This window comes from Lissotriton helveticus, chromosome 7 (genome assembly GCF_964261635.1).
Source record: "Lissotriton helveticus chromosome 7, aLisHel1.1, whole genome shotgun sequence".
In the NCBI taxonomy this organism is placed as follows: Eukaryota; Metazoa; Chordata; class Amphibia; order Caudata; family Salamandridae; genus Lissotriton; species Lissotriton helveticus.
Window position 1 is genome coordinate 71977581 of NC_136068.1, and position 18888 is coordinate 71996468.

The 18888-nt window shown below is 42.0% G+C and overlaps 1 protein-coding gene across 1 annotated transcript in view; it reads right to left on the minus strand.

Moving 5' to 3' along the window:
* LOC144768095 (complement C1r subcomponent-like) overlaps positions 1–18888 on the minus strand; it is a 62159-nt gene that overhangs the window by 23733 nt on the left and 19538 nt on the right. The window contains exons 4-7 of the mRNA XM_078651482.1: positions 10900–11043; positions 10624–10820; positions 9163–9310; positions 8316–8437 (exon numbers count right to left, since the gene is read on the minus strand). Coding sequence (XP_078507608.1) covers positions 8316–8437; positions 9163–9310; positions 10624–10820; positions 10900–11043 — 611 coding nt within the window. The remainder of the gene's footprint in view (positions 1–8315; positions 8438–9162; positions 9311–10623; positions 10821–10899; positions 11044–18888) is intronic.

Sequence of the window (18888 nt, forward strand, 5' to 3'; positions counted from 1 at the left end):
TAAGTAATGCAAATCAACTTTGCCAACCAAATACCCTAGATATCATCATCTGTTTGGGGCTACCATTCAGGACCTTGCAGAAAAAATAAATGGGATGAAGACAAAAACACAGCCTTTCCACCACAGCTAACATCTCTAAATAATGGTATTCGACATTAAATCTTCATGGTGTTCCATCCACTAAGGGCAGTACTAATGCAGAGCTAAGAAGGCTCACATCAGGTCAGGCAGAACCCTCCCAGTCCCAAAGAACCTCACACTAGACCCTAATGACCTTGCCAAGCACCAACCCATCACTTACCTGCCCTTCATCACAATAATCATTGAATAAGCAGTCTATGCTCAACTCCATGAACATATAAATGCTGACCTGGTCATGCCGTAGGTCAGAGACCACTACCTTACACATCATAGACAATGCCCTCCTGACCACAGATGAAGAAGATCCCAGCATCCTGATACTGATGGATCTCTCAGCTGCCTTTGACACAGTCGACCATTCAACGCTCACCCCACACCCTGGAGTCTCGAATGGTATTCACGGGCAATGTCCTTCACTGGCTCTCTACCTACCTTTATAAGCAACACCAATTTATTCACAAGGAAAACCCCATCACTTTCGGAGTCCCTGAGGGTACATTTCAGTCTCCCGTCATCTTTTTAACCTCTACATGGAGCCCCCACGGGCTCTTCTTAGAGATAACAGAATCAGGATTCATCAACATGCCAATGATACACCTGACTTCCTTAAAATTCTCTTCTGCTCTTGACATCCAGCACCTCCAATACTGGCTGCATCTCATCCAGACCCAGATGTCTAGCACCTCGTTGAAGCTCCACCCAGCCGAAATATAATTCATGCTCCTTATTATTATTATTAAAAAATTTTGTAGAGCGTGTAGTCACCCGGGGGTATCCCAGCGCTAAGAACCCTACCCCAACCTGTCAGAGGGCCAGGAAAGGAGGGGGAGTGGGGGAAAGGACTGGGATTTCGATAATCCGGACAAGAAGAGCAAGCAAGAAATAGTACAAACATGGTTTAATTACATGTACCGTGACCAGTTTGAATCTCAATTTTCACCGAATGCCAAGTCACTTGGAAAAACCCAGGACACCAATCTCACCCTCTAGGAACACTCTGCCAAAAAAAGACAGCCTGGTACCAATTCTATATTTTCTAAAGTAAGTGAAACTGTAATTTTCAGAAAGTGGCTTCAGAACTGCTGTTCAAGTTCTCACACTCTTGCATCTGGAGGGTTGTAACACCTTGCTCAACCCCCCCCCCCCCCCCCAACTCCACACTGGCACCATTAGGGCTATCCTTCATGCTGCAGTATGTCTAATCCAGGGTTGGAAGAAATATGATCACATCCTCCTCATCCTGATAGAACCTCATTTCCTCACCTTACTGGCCTGGACCATCTTCAAAACTAGCTGTATCATTTACAAACCAGTCAACAATTCCTTGGAAGGGAAGGTACAGGGCCTTTGATATGTCCCTTGTAACTACTGATGAGATCCTGTTTCTACAAGAAGGAAGAGAAGTCTTTTCTAATGGAGATCAAAAATATTTTCCCAATAATCTGTGTGTAAACTGCCAAAGTGGGAAGAGTATGACCAACACAAGGAGTTGGCAAAAAGGCTTATTGAACATTTTACTGTGCAATAAAATGTGGCTGTCCAAAGAAGCGTTCTTCTCCAGAAAACAGCTCTCAGAATAAACTATTGATTCAGATGTGCTAGCACTCAAGGTTGCTTGTCAATTTAAGATTTTTACTAAACCACTGATAAGGGACAGGCTGATTATAAGATGATCTGATAAGAAAATAAAAGTTACTAACTTCTAGGAAACCTTCACTACTAGAAGCCTAGAAGCTGTTCAGATAGTAAATGGTATTGAAAATGTGGAGCCATGGCGAAAGAACTGATTGAGAAACTGATGAGAAACTGAAGTACACGTTACGAAAGAGTTCTAAAAAGGTGGAATCAGGGGAGCAGGTAAACTGTAAATTCTGGTAATGGTGAAGAGTGCTACCCATATGTCTGGGGAACAAAAAATAAAATATATGGTGAGTGTGGTTTTTGACACCCATTTTCTAGGGTATGCAGAGCAGCAAGGGAAAAAAAAGCCAAAGTCAATGTGGAGAATGATGATGGAGAATGCTGAAAATCCACAAGGTGAGGTAAAAAAATTGCGCTTGACTGGAAAAGAAACCAATGCATTACGCAAATATAAAATTTTCCAAAATGGGGGGGGGACAAGAAAAAATAAACAAAAGTGGTATGGGTTATTAAATTCTAGTAATGGTGAAGGGTGCTAAGAATGAGCCCAACATTAAAAAAACATATGTGGTCTGGAGGTGTTTGCCCGGGTACCCAGTGCACAAACAAAAATGCCTGTGTCAATGTTGTTAGTGATGTAGGAAATTTAGTAGAGAGTTTGAGCAAAACTGTTTTGGTGTTTGAACGAGAAGTGGTGGTGGATGATAGGTAATTTAAAGACTCCTAATTGTGCTTCAACATAACTATATTTGGTTGCACATGACATCCTAAAGGCAGTTTTTTTATTATTATTTCCTGATACTTGTCCAAATCTTCTCCATCATTGAGCACAACTTTGAGAAGAGGTTTGATAGTGCACTCCAAAGTTCAATCCTTGATCCCTAGCTGATTACGCAACGCAAATGTCAATTTGAAAAATATGTTGCAACAACAATGTTCCTTTTAAATGCGGATTGCGGAGATGGTTGTCGGGAAACATTTGAGTGGGTGAAAGGCCAAGCTTCTAAAGGCCTGGAACCTTACAACACCAAATTGCCATGTTGTATCCCTGTAGATGCCAGAAAGCATGGTTTGGGGGCCATTCTCACTCATGGAGAAGGCAAAGATGACTTTGCTGTGGGTTTTGTGCCTGTGGGGTTAAGACAATCATTGAAAAAGAATTGGTGGGCAGTGGAAATGTTTTACAGTAGATGGCAGCCGAACCTGGGGCCAAAAACCCAGGTGACCCCTGCTTGCAAAACCAGGTAGTTTTGTTATAGGCAATATTGATGTCTCCACAATATGTTTTGGGCCCTTGCCAGTCATTGATAATTGGCCCACCCACACAAGTGGGGTACTATTTTTAACGAGAGACCTGGAGGAACTCTGTGTGGTGGGAAATTTGTGTCGGCTCTGTGATCCCACAACTTTCCCATATAGAAATTTGAGAAAAATTCGATTTTCTTCAGCTAAATTTGAGGTTTGCAGGGCATTCTGGGTTGGAACATGTTGAGCGATCCACGCAAGCCAAACCTCACTGGACTCCCTTGGGTGTCTAGTTTTCAGAAATGTCTGGGTTTTGTAGGTTTCCCTAGGTGGCCGCCGAGCGCGGGGCCAAAAACCCAGGTGAGACCCTTTTCAAAACCAGGTCGTTTTGTGATGGGTAATTTTCATGTTTCCACAACACGTTTTGAGCCCTTTCCTTACCATGGGCATTTGGCCCACCCACACAAGTGAGTTATCATTTTTATCGTTAGACTTTGGAGAATGCGGGGTGGATGGAAGTTTGTGGATCCATGCAGATTCCAGAACTTTCCATCACAGAAATGTGAGGAAATTTTTTTTTTTTATACAAAGTTTGAAGTTTGCAAGGGATTCTGAGTAACAGATACTGGCGAGAGCCACACGTCACCCCATCCTGTATTTCCCTGGGTGTCTAGTTTTCAGAAATGTATAGGTTTGCTAGGTTTCCCTAGGAGCTTGCTGAGCTAGCGTTCAAAATCCACACCATGGCAGTGTGCAAAAAAGGGTCAGTTTTCACTGTAGAATTGTGGTGTATTGTCATGGTGGTTTGGCCTGTTTTGTGTTTTGCTTGCACCAGGCCTACCCACACAATTGAGGTACCATTTTTAGAGGGAGGTTTTGGGGAATGCGGGGTAGGAGGAGTTTTGTGGATCCATGCAGATTCCAGAACTTTCCATCACAGAAATCTACGGAAAATGAGTTTTTATTTTTTTTTACAAAGTTTGAGGTTTGCAAGGAAATCTGGGTAACAGAACTTGGTGAGGGCCATACAATTCATCCTAGATTTCCCTGGGTATCTTCTTTATACAAATGTATAGGTTTGCTAGGTTTCCTTAAGTGCTGGCTGAGCTAGGGTTCCAAATCCATAGCTAGGCACTTTGCATAAAAAGGGTCTGTTTTCACTGTAAAAATGTGTGTGTCCACGTTGCAATTTGGGCCGTTTCCTGTCGCGGGCACTAGTCCTCCCCAAGAGAGGTACCATTTTTAACAGGAAACTTTGGGGAATGCTGGGTGAATGGAGGTTTGTAGATCCACGCAGATTCCAGAACTCCATCCAGTGCTTCATTTGCAAAAGAATAAGTGCTAGGGCTATCGTCATGAGGCCAATGTACCTTGCACCACACATTGCCCCTGCCAGCACCGCCTGTGATAGTAACAACACAAGTACTAACATTCACACTCCAACAAGTGTGACAGTTTGGACTATTTCAGGCCCCACAGCTATATTAATGGCTTGGGTGGCAGGTAATATTCATTTTAATGTATATTGAGTTAATTATTGACTATTGTTGTAGTCATCTTTAAATTATCCAGACAGACCCACCTTGTGGTAGACTGTCACAGGCAGCGGTGCTGACAATTAAGTGCCGGTGCCGACCACCGAAAACCACCGGCTAAAATTAAGCACTGTTTCCATCACAGAAATGTGAGTAAAATTAGTTTTTTTTTTACAAAGTTTGAGATTTGCAAGGGTTTCTGGGTAACTGAACCTAGAGAGAGCCACACAATTCACCCCATCCTGGCTTTCCATGGGTGTCTAGATTTAAAAAATGTATAGGTTTGCTAGGTTTCCCTTGGTGCCAGCTGAGCTAGGATTCAAAATCCACAGCTAGACACATTGCAAAAAAAGGGTCAGTTTTTACTGGAAGAATGTGATGTGTCCAGGTTGCATTTTGGGCCATTTACTGTTGCGGACACTAGCCCTACCCACACAAGTGAGGTAGCAATTTTGTCTGGAGACTTATAGAATGCAGAATAGTAGAACAAGTGTTATTACCAATTGACTTTCTTTGCATTTCTGCCTTACAAATGTAAGACGATTTGTAAAAAAAGAAGTTAACTTTGAAAAATGACCTCTAATTCACATGCTTGTATGGGTAACCGCAATTTTGAAGATGTGCAAAAAACCACTGCTTATAAACTCTATATTTTGTTCCCATTTCAGAAATATATTGGTTTCCTTGGTACCTATGTTTCACTCCTTATATTTTACCAAATAAATTGCTATATACCCGGTACACATTGAAAAATCATTGCAAGACGCAGCTCAGTTATTGGCTCTGGGTTCCTCGGGTTCTTGGTGAACCTACAAGTCCTGTATATCTCCACAACCTGAAGTGCCCTGAAGATGTAACGGTATATTGCTGTAAAAAATCTGTTATACTTATCAGAAGTTACAGGTGAAAATGTTGGTACAAATGTCGGGGGGGGGTTTCAACTCAATTTCAATATTTTCTATTTTCGATTGTCAGTTTCTATAACAAAAACCTTGAAGAATCCACACAAATGACCCCTTGCTAAATTCAGAATTTTGTCTAGTTTTCAGAAATGTATAGCTATCCAGGATCCATTATTAGTTTCACACCCATTTATACCACTTACTGGAAGGAGGTTTAAAGCAAGTTTCATGATAAATGTCTGCCTGTCCTTCGAAGCTGAGAAGATGTTGATTTCAGCACCACAAACCGTTGTGTTAATGCTATTTGTAGGGAGTAAAAACAGATGCTTTCTTCTGCAGCAATTTCTTCCCATTTAAAAAAAAACAACTACATTTTGGCTTATTTCTGCGTCCCCTACACGGAAATTCACAAACCCTGGGTACCTTTAGAATCCTCAGAGTGTTGGGAAAAAAGGGCGCAAATTTGACATGGATACCTTATGTGGACAAAAAGCTACAGGGGTCTAAGCACGAACTACCCTGAATAGCCAAAAAAAGGCTTAGCACAGGGGGGAAAAGGCCTAGCATTGAAAGGGTTAAAGACATCGGCAGTCTGCTGACTCTCACAAAAAGGCTTTATGGTTGCAAAAATACTGATCGCAAAATGTGAGCAGAAAGGGCATACATATGGCCTTCAGTTTTCTACTGTGGGTTCAGGGTAACGCGTTATATGTATGAAGTGCTGGTAAATTACACAGGGGAAAAGTAAAAGGACACCGCCCAACCACTGTCACTTCCCCAATTAACTCTAAAGGTCGGCTATGTGGAGGCCCTTTAGAGATTGCTGAGAATTTGCTAAATATACTTTGCTGTAACATCATGGTCAAACTGTATGCATCACAGTGGCATCAGGGGAAGATTCAGGTGGCTTGCGCAGAACTGGCAGTAAGATGGATGTCTTGGTTCAGATAATAGAATCACAAGAGTTGTGGGCTCAGAAAAACATTGCAGCATACCAGCAAACTATGACCAGGTTTCAGTAGAATCCTCAGAGGTCTTAGAGAACAGGACTAAATGAAAGTTAGGTAGTGTAATATTCCAGGGGCAATAGAGGATGGAGGCATAGGTAAGGACTGCTTTAAAGTTTAGTGGTACTGTGTACTTGCCAACATCTTGGAACTTTCATGGAACCTATGGAACAACCATGGAGTGGATGCTTGCCCCAATTGGTGTTCCACATTACCACAAGTATATATTAATTTTCTATAAGGAATCCTAAACTCAACACAGTTTGGGTGTAGCCATTTTACCACAATGTTCTTGGACGCTTCCAAAAATATCAAGAACACATAACGACTTGCCAAAAATGTGAACTCATTATGGAAGAGAATCTCCCTACATTTTTTTATTGCCCTTATATTCTCAATCTCTATGGAGCTGTGAGTATGGTGATGTTAGTGTTTATAAAACATAATACTTCAGTAAACAACCTGTTAAAAATGTTTGACATGCCTTCCTGTCATTTGATGCTCTTCACAGATAAAAACATTCTTAACTTTGTATCTGATTTTGATTGATGGAGCTGTATTCTGTAAACATTAACTAACATGTGTTTCTCCTCCTGTTGATGAATGTCTACATCAGGTTAAATGATTTGCCTTGTTTGAATTAGTGTTTAATGGGAGGTTGGTGCCAGGTTTACTTTTCTGTTTGGCTCATTGGCTACTGAAAAGCCTATAGGTCCAATATTAATGCTTATACTGAGTTTACAAATATAATTAGAGATGCAACGGGCTTGATTACGAGTCTGGCGGTCTTTGAGTGCCAGACTCACGTTGGCGGTCCTGCGGCTGCCGTATTCTGATACTGTCATTCCGACCGCTACCGCTGGGCTAGGGAACTGCCATTCCTTGGTGGTAGTGCAGCGGACAGGGGCATCCAATATGCAAGATGGGACCGCCCCAGTCCACCGAGTATATTTCAAGTTTCTCCACCACCAGCCTTTTCATGGCAGTGAACCTGCCACATAAAGGCTGGCGGTGAAGAAACAAAAGGGGCTCTACAGGGCCCCCATGCCCTTGCCACCATGGGGATGCATTCAGGGGAGCACAACATGTACCCCTGTTTGCATGCACACCAAGTTCCAACACAGCATGGACTTCATAGTTCATGCAGTGATGGAACTGCTTTTGCGTTCCCCTTGCGGTGCCAGTTTTCAGGGCACCGCTGTGGGAACAGAAAAAAAAGTCTGCCAGACGCGAGTTGAACTCGTAGTCTGGCAGACAGACCATGCACTGCTTTGGCGGTGCTATGCCAATGCAAAGCCGGCACAGCACTGCCAAAGTCGGAATGAGGCACAGCGTTCCATGGGTGCTTTATTTTTTTTTTTATTGTGACCACAAGGAGAGCCCAATAGCCAACAAACCTTATTGAGATATGAGGACTGACAAAGCCACAAAGACACTAAGGGGGAAAGATAAGAGAAAAAGAAATACAAATAAGTCTCAGATAGAGAGGGAATAGAAGAATAAAGAGATAGTCATTAAGGTTGAAAAAGAAGAAAGAAGGAAAGAAGGATTAAGGAGAGGTAGAGTAAAATAGGTAAAATGGACTTAATAGAGGAGAAAGATGAATGGAGGTGAGATAGAGGGATGAGAGTAACAGGCAGGAGCCAATAAGTAAACCATGCAGAATATAGGGAGAGGAGACTGGAATAGAAAATGAAAGATGCCCCAGAGGGAGAGCAGGTAAATGATGATCTCTCAAACAAGTGATGAACAAGGAAGGTACAATACAGACATTAGACAAGTAGATCAGGCAGGACCAGAAGAAGGGGTGACCAGACTGGACAATATCTGTGTCAATGACTCACCTCCATGAGCTTGTACCCAGTCTTACAGCTCACGATGATATAGTCCTGGTAACGGTAATCTGCAATCTGAGGCTTGATGATGCTGAACTCATCCAACGGGACTGGCTGCGGGCAGCTTACCCCTTTAGACAGGAACACAAGAGAGCAATGCAGTTTGATACATTAGAGATTGCTTTCTTTGGGGTATGATGGCAGAGTTGTAAACCAGAAAAAACACTGCTGGCAAGTAATGCATATTGCAGTTTTGGCCAGACTAGTCAATTGCATTCAATGCAGGAGTATATCTATCTTATCCCTGTTTCTGCAGACAGCGGATCTCGCTCACAGCTATTTACCTGCGATCATATCATTTTGCGAGGAGGTATGGAGTACAAATATGGACCAGTGAGACTTATGGTCTTGCTGTTCCACAGCCAGTAATTGATCTGCTAGACCTAATTTCCAAATTGCACAACTTGCACAAATTGCACATCTTAGCTCCACATCCTGTATACAAATAACTTGTACCTTAAATTGACTCAATGGTATCCATAGCTGCCTAAGGACCTGTAATATGGACATCTGAAGACACGAGCAAGCCGACAGATTCTGCATTGGATTTACAAATTCTACATAAATTCTACAGTCTGTCTATAACATGAAAATGGGCTGGAGCAATCCTTGTTTGGATAAATGTGAAAAAAAATCCAAAACCTTCAAACAACCCACTTGAGAAAAAGAAGCTTCTTTGTTGGGATTTTATGTTCGAAAGCCCATCACATGCAAGAGTACTGTTGAGACATAAGCTTGAAATCTGTCATGAAGTAAGGAGGCAGAAACGATGTGGTGGCAAAGATAGTAGCCTTACTCTCTGAAGTGTAGCGGATCTTCCAGCCACGGCTGTCCCCAGAGTCGTCTGTCGTGAAGATGAGGTCCACAGTGTGGGTCTTGGTATTGATGAGGCCTGGGCTCTCCCTGCCACAGTAAGTACCAATTTCCTGTTCTCCGGCTTCTATCTGGGGTACAGAAGGTAGTGCATTAGGTCACTCTACTGCAATGTGTGCCTGGAAAAACTATGATCAGGGACTCCAATACTCTGGTGAGGGCAGAGAGATAATAATAAGAAAGCAGACCAAGGTCAAATTTGTTGGACCAATCCCTAACTAGTTAAGTTCCAAATGTTGGGACACAGTAACTGATGGAAGGAGAAAGGAGGGCAAAGTGGATTGTCAGATGGATTAACAGAGTGAATGATAGCTGGATGAACGGATGTTTTGTATGATAAAAGGGAAAACTCCTAAATACACACGGACACATTGAAGATGCATGAATGAGTGGAAGGATGCAAAAGGGTCAAGAGTTGTGTAGATGGACATAAAGAGAACTTGGAAGGATGGACCAAAGTCCTCCTTAATGGGAAAAAGAGAACTTTTGTGCATGGGTAAACCAATTCATCAAAGGGAGAAAGATGACTGCACAAATAAAATGGTTGAAGTGATGAACAATGTGAATGGGATTTGGATGTACGGTGGATAGACTTCTAGAAGAAAAATGTAAGGGGTTGGCGATGGATGCCTGGAAAAAAGAATGGGATGATAACAGTAAACCCCAATAAATGTATGCAACACAAGAAAGTGGGAGGAAGGACTGCTAGGGGAAAAAATAAAGAGCAATTAGCTGGATACAGTAATGGAAAGGTGTTGAACCAATGTTTAGAAAAAGATGTCTTGGATAAAAGGAAAAAATAGGACATGAATGTAAAATTGAAAAAAGGAATTTCAATGAACTGAAGAAATAGAGGGTTTGCTTGACATGAAAGAATGAAGGTGAATCTAGAAATGAGGGAATGATGGGCAGGTATGTACGCACAGCAACAGAAAGAGGGCTTAGATTAGGTGAGACATTAAATTAATGATTGATTGAGGTAAATGGGAGATTTGTATGTATGAAAAATTGAAAGGGCTAGTGGTTGATTTAAAAAAGCATCGGAATCATGTGTTTGAACAAAGAGGCAGGCCACTGGAGATTGTAAATAAGGAAGACTAGGAGGCTGAAAGATGCTGAATGACAAAATAAGAAAGAGAAGACATATGGCAATTGAGATGGGTTGAAGAATGGAAAGAGGACCAGCAACCTGACACGCAAGTCAATGAATGAAATTGTTGAAAGAAAAGGAAAGAGGAAAAGAACAATGAAGTGAACAGTGATGGGTGGGACCAAAGTACTGGCTGCAGATGTAATAATAAACATTCTTAAGGTGGGTCCCCATTTTCTCTCCAGTAACACTTTCTATGCTATGTAGCCGCATCCAAAGGACAGTTCGAGGCACCTTCAGAAGGTCATATGGGCAGCGCACTTGCTGGTGATCATCAATTTCAAACGTGTCCAGAAACTTTAGTGTGATAAACAGCCCTTTCTCGAGGCGGATGCTGTAGTTGCACTGGAGGTTTGGGGGATACGGCTGGGGGTACTCTGGGCTGGAGATTAACCCAGACTCCTCAGTGTACAATTCACTGCTGCAATCAACTGGAAGACAGAGGTCAATAATTAAAAGAGGCCACACAAGATCCAAAGATTAGCTGTGCTTTATGACCTATGGTTTTACCTTGGCAAGTTCTCCGGTCACTCTGCAGCTGGAAACCCGGGCGACAGGAGCAAAAGAAGCCTCCTACATAGTTGTGGCAGATGTGGCTGCAGGGCGGATCTGCTGGGTCTTCATCATCAGTGGTCTGGGCGCATTCATTAAGGTCTGTGGGTTAAATGGAGTCAGAAGATTAGGAGATTACAGCATTGAAGGAGTAGATGGGAGTGGAGGAGAGACTGATAGAGAAAACAGAAAGGTGGACTGAAGGTGGAGAGAATGTGATGTGAAAATGGAAGCGTGAGGTGAGGTGGACCAGCAGTGAAAATAGTAGTATTTTAGAATGAGAAATAGCATGTGTGAATGAGGGCTCTTTTCCAGTAAATCTGGGCCATTTCAGGAGGAAAGGCCCACATACATATCAATCTTGGACATGCATGCAAGCTCAGTAATCATGAGGGTCAAGTTTGAAGAAAAGCCTCCAACCTAGCCATGCTCTCTCAGACTGGAAATCCTAGAAGATTAAGAGGTGTTTTCATTCATCATTTGTTGACTGTCTCATAGAATCTGCATCATTGGGCTGGGGATGCCTGGATGTGGGTCCCAAGCTTCTTATGCCAAAAGTTCAAGGAGCATGTCAGTGAGTTCTAATAGGTTTGCAATGGAACAGGATTTGCCGTGTTCTCATTGAATGAGGGGATGGCCTTCCAAGTCAGAATGGACTTGTCCTTTGGGGTGGAGTCAAAATTATTCTGCATGTGGCTGGTGTTTTCTGACACGTACAAACTAACAAGGAGGGAATACTGCCTAGAACAACATCCAAAGGTTAACCCATGGTGACTTGAGCATTTTCATCTATTATTTTTGGGTTGTCTTGAGTGAGTCTCCCTAAATGGGAAGGGCAAGAGCAGAAATGGGTTCAGAAGAGGCTGTGCTAGGTGATTTAAGCTGCACCTCCCTCATAAGGCTTACTAGTATCTGGAGTTACTTGAGATTCTCGGGGAAGGAACATGGCCTCTGGAGCATTTGTAATGACAAGCAAGGTAGGGGGTAGGTTTAGGCCTGCTAATGGTGTAGTGAACGAAAGAGCAGCAGCCGACAACTCAAATAAAACATCCCTTGTCTACTGTACATCAGAAACCCAAAACATTCCATCTTTTATGTATTAAAATAGTATTATCTCAAAGATGGTGGAATTAAAGTAAAACCCAGGCATAATTCAGCCCCCTTGAAACAAAACAACATGCACACAAAACAGAAGGCCTTACGACACGCACACACAATAACAACCAAGTAACATAAGGCACAAACAAGCAAATCTCTGTAACTGTTCCAGGAGCAACAAGCCAGCATGACTGGAAAACTGAACATTAAAGCAGTCGGAGGAAAAAACTATTTATTATCTAAACCTGATGGGCATTCTGCTTTCTCAATTATTATCCTGTACTATCCCTTGGCCCATTTGTTTTCTGATATCTATTGCTCCACCTACAAATTCCAGGTGTGACAATGGGGAATCTTCCATGATGTCCCAATAATCTACCACAAACCACTCATACAACCTGCACTTGATTTCAAGTGGGTTGGTAAATGTCATTCCCTGTACAAGTCCAGTTTCTACAGGAATCGGATCCATGAGATCTGCGGTAATTACTACCCTACCATACCGTGATGAATTTGAGGTAGATTCGTGGATGTATGAAATATCCCTCTTTGTGTCAGAGAAAACAAACTCTCAATAGGCAGTATTTACCAGTGACAACTTGTATCAAAAAAGGGTGCAGTAAATCTCCTTAAGTTCCAGCCTACTTGGAATCATGGCCTCTGTTACCAGTCACCTACTCTACCCCGCTAGAATGATGGAACTTAGATAATATCATCTGCAACATTTGTGGAGCCTTCACTCAAGCCAAATCACCCTGGAAAACTGACCCTCTCTAATACCTTTCTTCGATTGCCAGAACCCATGCGTATTCAAACATTATTGATTTACTCTGTACAGCCCAGACCCAAGACAGAGCACACCTGCCTCCACCTCAAAAGCTCTAAAGGTGGCTGCGGTGGAATGTGTTGTGTTGTGATAAGCCCATATAACATTGAACAAAGGTACTCAACTAAGGACAACCACGGCTCTCAACCGTTTCTTAATCGTTTCTTAAAAGTCTTAATTGTCTAGATGAAGTTAATATTTTAATACCATGAACAAATATAGACTACTAGGTTTTTTAAATATTTATTGATGAACTTTACACTTCTCTATTTGTTGTAACGGTACCAATGCACTAAATGGACACATTTAGGTCAAGAGGAAATAATGTAAGCAAAAACACAGGACTTAGATAACGCCTGTTTTCTGTTCTACGTTTAAATATTTTAGCAACTATTTGACATATGTCTTTTTATCAGTGATGCATGCTCATCATTGTACTGATTTTTATTAATCAAACAATAAAGTATTCTTCTTCAATGACTTCCTATAGGCTACTACTCATGGATACACCATTCCACCAACCTATTAATGATCTCCAACATACTATACACTTGAGTGTGATCTAAGACCATATTGACAACACTCTTCAAGTAATGTGACATTTTTCTCAAGTGCAATGGACATTGTTGTTTGAAAAAAATCTCTCTAGAAAAATCCTCTTTGAGAAAACAGCCAGTGAAAACCTTGACTATGTTCTTCTTGTGTGATTCAAGTACACATCTGACCGGCACACTTGCTTTAGTCAACTAGAACTGCAGCCTATTTACCGTATTTTGAGAATGAATGGATTGTTGTGAAAAAACAATGAGTTGTAGTCCCCATTATCGAGTAGGGAATATAGATGTACCTGAATATAGTATAAAATACTGAGGAAAAAAATGTTGGTAATTGCATATATATAAGTATTGATTACCTATTCTTAACTCCCATCAATGTATCCTGAGGATATATATCGCCTAAGTGGGTATTTTTGGTGTTAAGTAAAGTAAACTTATTCTTAACAATTATATACTTACCTTGACAATATTTTGGTGCTTGATTTTTTGGCTAATATATGTTAGTCATTTGATATTCCCTACTCAATATTCCATAGCTCTACTGAAACATCTACTGCAGCCCTATCTCACCACCCACTTGGCAATGCTGCATTTTTCAAGGAACAAATTTACTATTCATATATTCAGGTGAACATCTAATCCTTACCTCTATGTCTGTGTCTGGACAGCCCACCAATTGAACTCAGCATGTAAATGTGTTTAAGTCATATTCATGTCAGGATGTACTACTAATGCTCAAATAAAGTTTGCAAAGATATTTTGTCAAAGGATTTCGAATATAATAGCAAAAACTGTATACGACATCTTTCAGATGGTCATCCATGAACAACGGACTCCATGACCTTTCCCAGATCCTCATCTACTCAGAAGCTTTCCTTCACTCAACTTCCATGATATCAAGTATGCCATCAGTTACTGAATCTGCCCAGGCAATGAGACATTCCTTGTCTTCCTTTAGCCGTCTCACCAAAAAGCATCATACTGGACTCGCTCTCCATCAACAACCCAGGTAAGCAATTACTCTGCTCTCAGAGATATAAACCCTCCTGTCATTGAGCAAGAAACATATGGTGTGATCTGGTTTGTGAGCAGGATGGTCAAAACTCCTCCAAACATATCATCTTTGGCATTTGCTGTGATACAGCAGCCAAGGATTAGTGACATTTATTTTCATATTTAGGGTGCAGGAGCATTGACAATGAGATCAACTAATCCTGGCGGTAGTTTAACACCTTCTTTGGAGGCACTGTGTCCTAAATACTCAATCTCTATACACAGAACATGCACTTTTTCATCCTTAAACATCATATTTTTCAAATATATGCATTACTGTATACACTGTTTCTTAATGGCCCTAAGCATCTGACCATAGACCAAAATGGCATCCTGAAACACCAGTACTTCATTCACTCCCCTAAACATATGGAACATAGCATGTTCCAAGGCAGAAGATGGTGATGCCAACTGAAGGGGTATTCCGAAAAGCAGAATGCGTACTTCACATATACATAAGTATTAAGGTGGTGTAAACCTTGATCTGTGGGAAGCAAAGCTAACTTGGATAAACACCATGACCTTCCCAGTGTGCCAATCAAATCATCAACTCATGTTTGAGGATGATAGTCCAGATCCATTCACTATTATTCTATTGCAAAGATCACTACACAACAGCCATTCTTCTTGCATACTATTATGATAGGTGAAAGCCATCGTAAACTTTCAACATGCTTACTCATGCCCTGTTCATTCACGGTTTTCAGGAGACAACACCTTCCTCAAGTGAAAGAGATGTTAAGCAGTTGAAGTTTAATAAAACTGGCAATATTTTTCTGGCATGTTTAAAGTTTTTCCTTTGCACAACAAAACAATCTGTTCATATCAAGGAACAAAGTGGGTTCCACTCTATGTTCCTACAATATCTGAACCCTTTCTTCTGCTTTCAACAGATACTCCACACTGGGTCATTACAAAATGGTTTACATTTGCACCTTGGCATTGGATCTGAGAATCATAAAAACTGTCTATGGTGCTGCCAATTAAACGTGTAAATATTTGTTTGTGTACCATACATTTTGCATCAATCATTGTATTTCTGCTCACAGCATAATATGGACATCTTTGTGCTACATTTGCATCCTATGACAGATCACTGGCACTTGCTTCTTACCACTTTACCATGTTTTATGCAAGTCTTCTCACAGTATGAAGATCCATGATCCACCAATTGCACAAAAAGAGAAATCTTTGACCTGACCCTTAGCATACTGTTCCCCACACTCCAAGACCAATCCACTTTCATTTCGCCTTAGCATTCCCTGTGCCTTCTTTAACTCCTTGCACCTCCTCTGAACTTCCAACAACAACCTTCACTCCAGCTCACTTTTCATTGCTGCAAGCTCTGCAAATTGGTGGGTGCAGTCACAGAAATGGCACTCTATCTAAAATGAAGGACAGCCTTTTGTAGTGCCACTAGGAAAGAAGCAGTCAGATACTTATAGCATGTTTCTGTAATCCACAGCTTCTGCTCTACTACTTGCAATTCACCCTTTCTGTCACTTTCTGCTTTTTCCTGAGGTAGTCCAAATAGCAGCCGGTCCCTAGTAAGGTGTGGTGTGAAGTTCCAAAACTCTCACAGGGTGACCACAACCAAAACACATAAATATCAGGGCTTGTTCCTCACATGTAAACAACATGTGCCAGGCTCTGCAATCGATTAAAACGCCTGTCCAACCCATATACTACTTCCAGATACTTATCCAAAGCATTATCCTCCTCTTCACCTTCCACAGTGGGTAAGTGTTCGAACAAGATCTGGGCTTTGCCATGTAAACAAGCATTGACAAAGTCAAAAGTCCTGTCCCTGGCAAGCTGCTGCAATTGCTAATTAATTTTTTTCTGGCATAAAGTGCACTTTTCTTTAGGCAAATGTGCACATAGGGTCTGACAAAATGGCGTCACTCACAATGCAAGTGAGCCAATGGCTATAACGGGCTGAGTTATTGCCTCGTGTTGTATGCTTTGGTGGGCAGAAGCAAAACGTGAATAACAGTTGAACAGACCAACAGATAAAGAGTGCTTCCCCAAAGCCTCTATCTGTATCTGTTGTATTGAAACATCTATAACATGCGTACTATGCTTACTACTCCTACGTAGGGTGAAGAAGCACTACATAGGAAGGGTGATGTGCTGTGTAGGGCGTGTCATTGGAAAGGTATTGAGCTAACCTCAAAAGCCAACACTAAAAATGTGTATCAATTTCAATCAATCAATCAATCAATCATAGCATTTGTATAACACGCTACTCACCCGGAGGGGTCTCAAGGCGCTGGGGGGGGCGTGGGGGGGTGGGTCTGCTACTGCTCGAAGAGCCAGGTCTTGAGTTGCTTCCTGAAGGAAATGTGGTCCTGGGTCCGCCGGAGGTGGATGGGGAGGGAGTTCCATGTCTTGGCTGCCAGGTAGGAGAAGGATCTTCCTCCGGTGGTGGCTCTGCGGATGCGAGGGCGAGGCTGGTGGAACGTAGCTGGCGGGTGGGGGTGTAGAAGGTCAGGTGGTTGTTGAGGTACCTGGGTCCCAGGTCGTGGAGGGCCTTGTGTGTGTGGGTGAGGAGTCTGAACGTGATCCTCTTGCTGACGGGGAGCCAGTGCAGGTCTCTCAGGTGTCCGGAGATGTGGCTGTGTCGGGGGATGTCCAGGATGAGTCGTGCGGAGGCATTCTGGATGCGTTGGAGTCTTTTCTGAAGTTTGGCTGTGGTTCCGGCGTACCATTCCCCTGTTAAAATGAAGAAGTGGGGGGGATCAGCATGATGGGAAGTGTTTCCGTTGTGGAAAAGATAGCGCAGACATTGTGCATTTGGTCTTTGCGTGTGCTGTATAGGACTCTCTCATAGAATCTATAGAGAGGTTTTTGTCAGAAATAACTGGGGGTCTTGTTAAAATTTCGCAATCTATGATGTTGCTCGGTATTGGGGAGGATGTCCGCCAGGGGCCGCTACTGTATATATACCGTTATATAATTTTTATGGCCCCCGCAGTCGCTCGGTTGACAATTGCTTCACTTTGGCTACATCAAGAGGCCCCATCTTTTGAGATGTGGCGGGCCAAGTTTCTCAATGTATACATCATGGAATACACTCTATATGCTGTCAAAGGATATAGAAAAAGGAAAGAAAGGGTTAATGATTTGGGGGGCGATGAGGGATTATATGGCTGGGTAATTAATTTTATTATGGGTAACATAGTTTGTACCTCATGCTAATTGGATGTTGGGGTCATAGGTCAGGATTGGGGCTTATAATACGCAATGATGGATGTCTTGATGTATGTGCTCAGTTATGTATTATGTATTTTGCTGCTATGGAATTCTAATTTAAAAAAATAAAAATGAAAAATAAAAATTTAAAAAGGAAAGGTATTGTCTTTTTATTAATCCTATGTTGAAAGAGTTTCCATGTCGTATATGATGATCACTGAGGTGCGATTATCATGTTATGGGACAGGGCACTTACCAGTGTGATGAATTAAGAAATGTGAGAAACAGGCAGGCAGTTTATGGTTTTCAGTAAGTTGGCAGCTTTGATCAGCTATTTTGGTCTCTTTATGGTTTTTCTTACAACAGCCCAATAGATTGGTTACTGCACTGGGTTGTCCATTCTGAGATTTTTAGTTTAAAGTGTATGGCCATCTTTTTTTAGCTGTTCAAAGCTGCTATATACGGAACTCAAAGCAAGAATTAACACAGATGGTTGGTTCCATGATAATTGGATGCTAGAAAGAGATACCTGACCAAGCTGCCCACTGTCACCTTTGCTATTTGAAATAGGAATGGAGCCACTGGGATGTAGAGTACACGAAGCATTGGACTAGTGGGACATACTGGTGCAAAACAACCAGGGGCGTAGCTTTGTTAAAACGATCAGGGTGTGTGAGCTTCAGATTTACCATCAATCACGCTGGGGTATTTGGGTAAAGCACAATATATGAGAAGCCGGAGAGGAGGGGTGTTAAGAGGTAGTGGAAAGAGAGAGGAGGATGTATTGTTAGGGGCACTTAACCAACACACTTTTCAAACTAACCAACATTTTTAAGACCTTCAAAACAGAGACGAGAGAGAGTGTGTGTGTGCTTTTGTCAGTGTGGGCATGTGAAATCTTAGGTGAAATTCGACAGACACTTCACAATACCCGACTAAAAGCACTTGTTTGTTATGTTATGCTATTCAGCACTTGTTGCGCGCCCAGATACTCAGGAGTGTCCCAGCGTGGGAGCCAACTGCAAAAAATGGTAGAAGCTGTGGATGGGAAGAGCTGCGTTTTTAGTTAAAAAGCAAGGTTTTAACAGCTTTTTAAACAGCCTGAGATCCTGTGTGTGTCACAGTTTGTATGGGAGGGCATTCCACGCCTTGTCGCCTTAAAGGAAATAGAGCTGCCCCATGTATGAGTCAAACCAAAGGGGATGATGGACGGAGTGT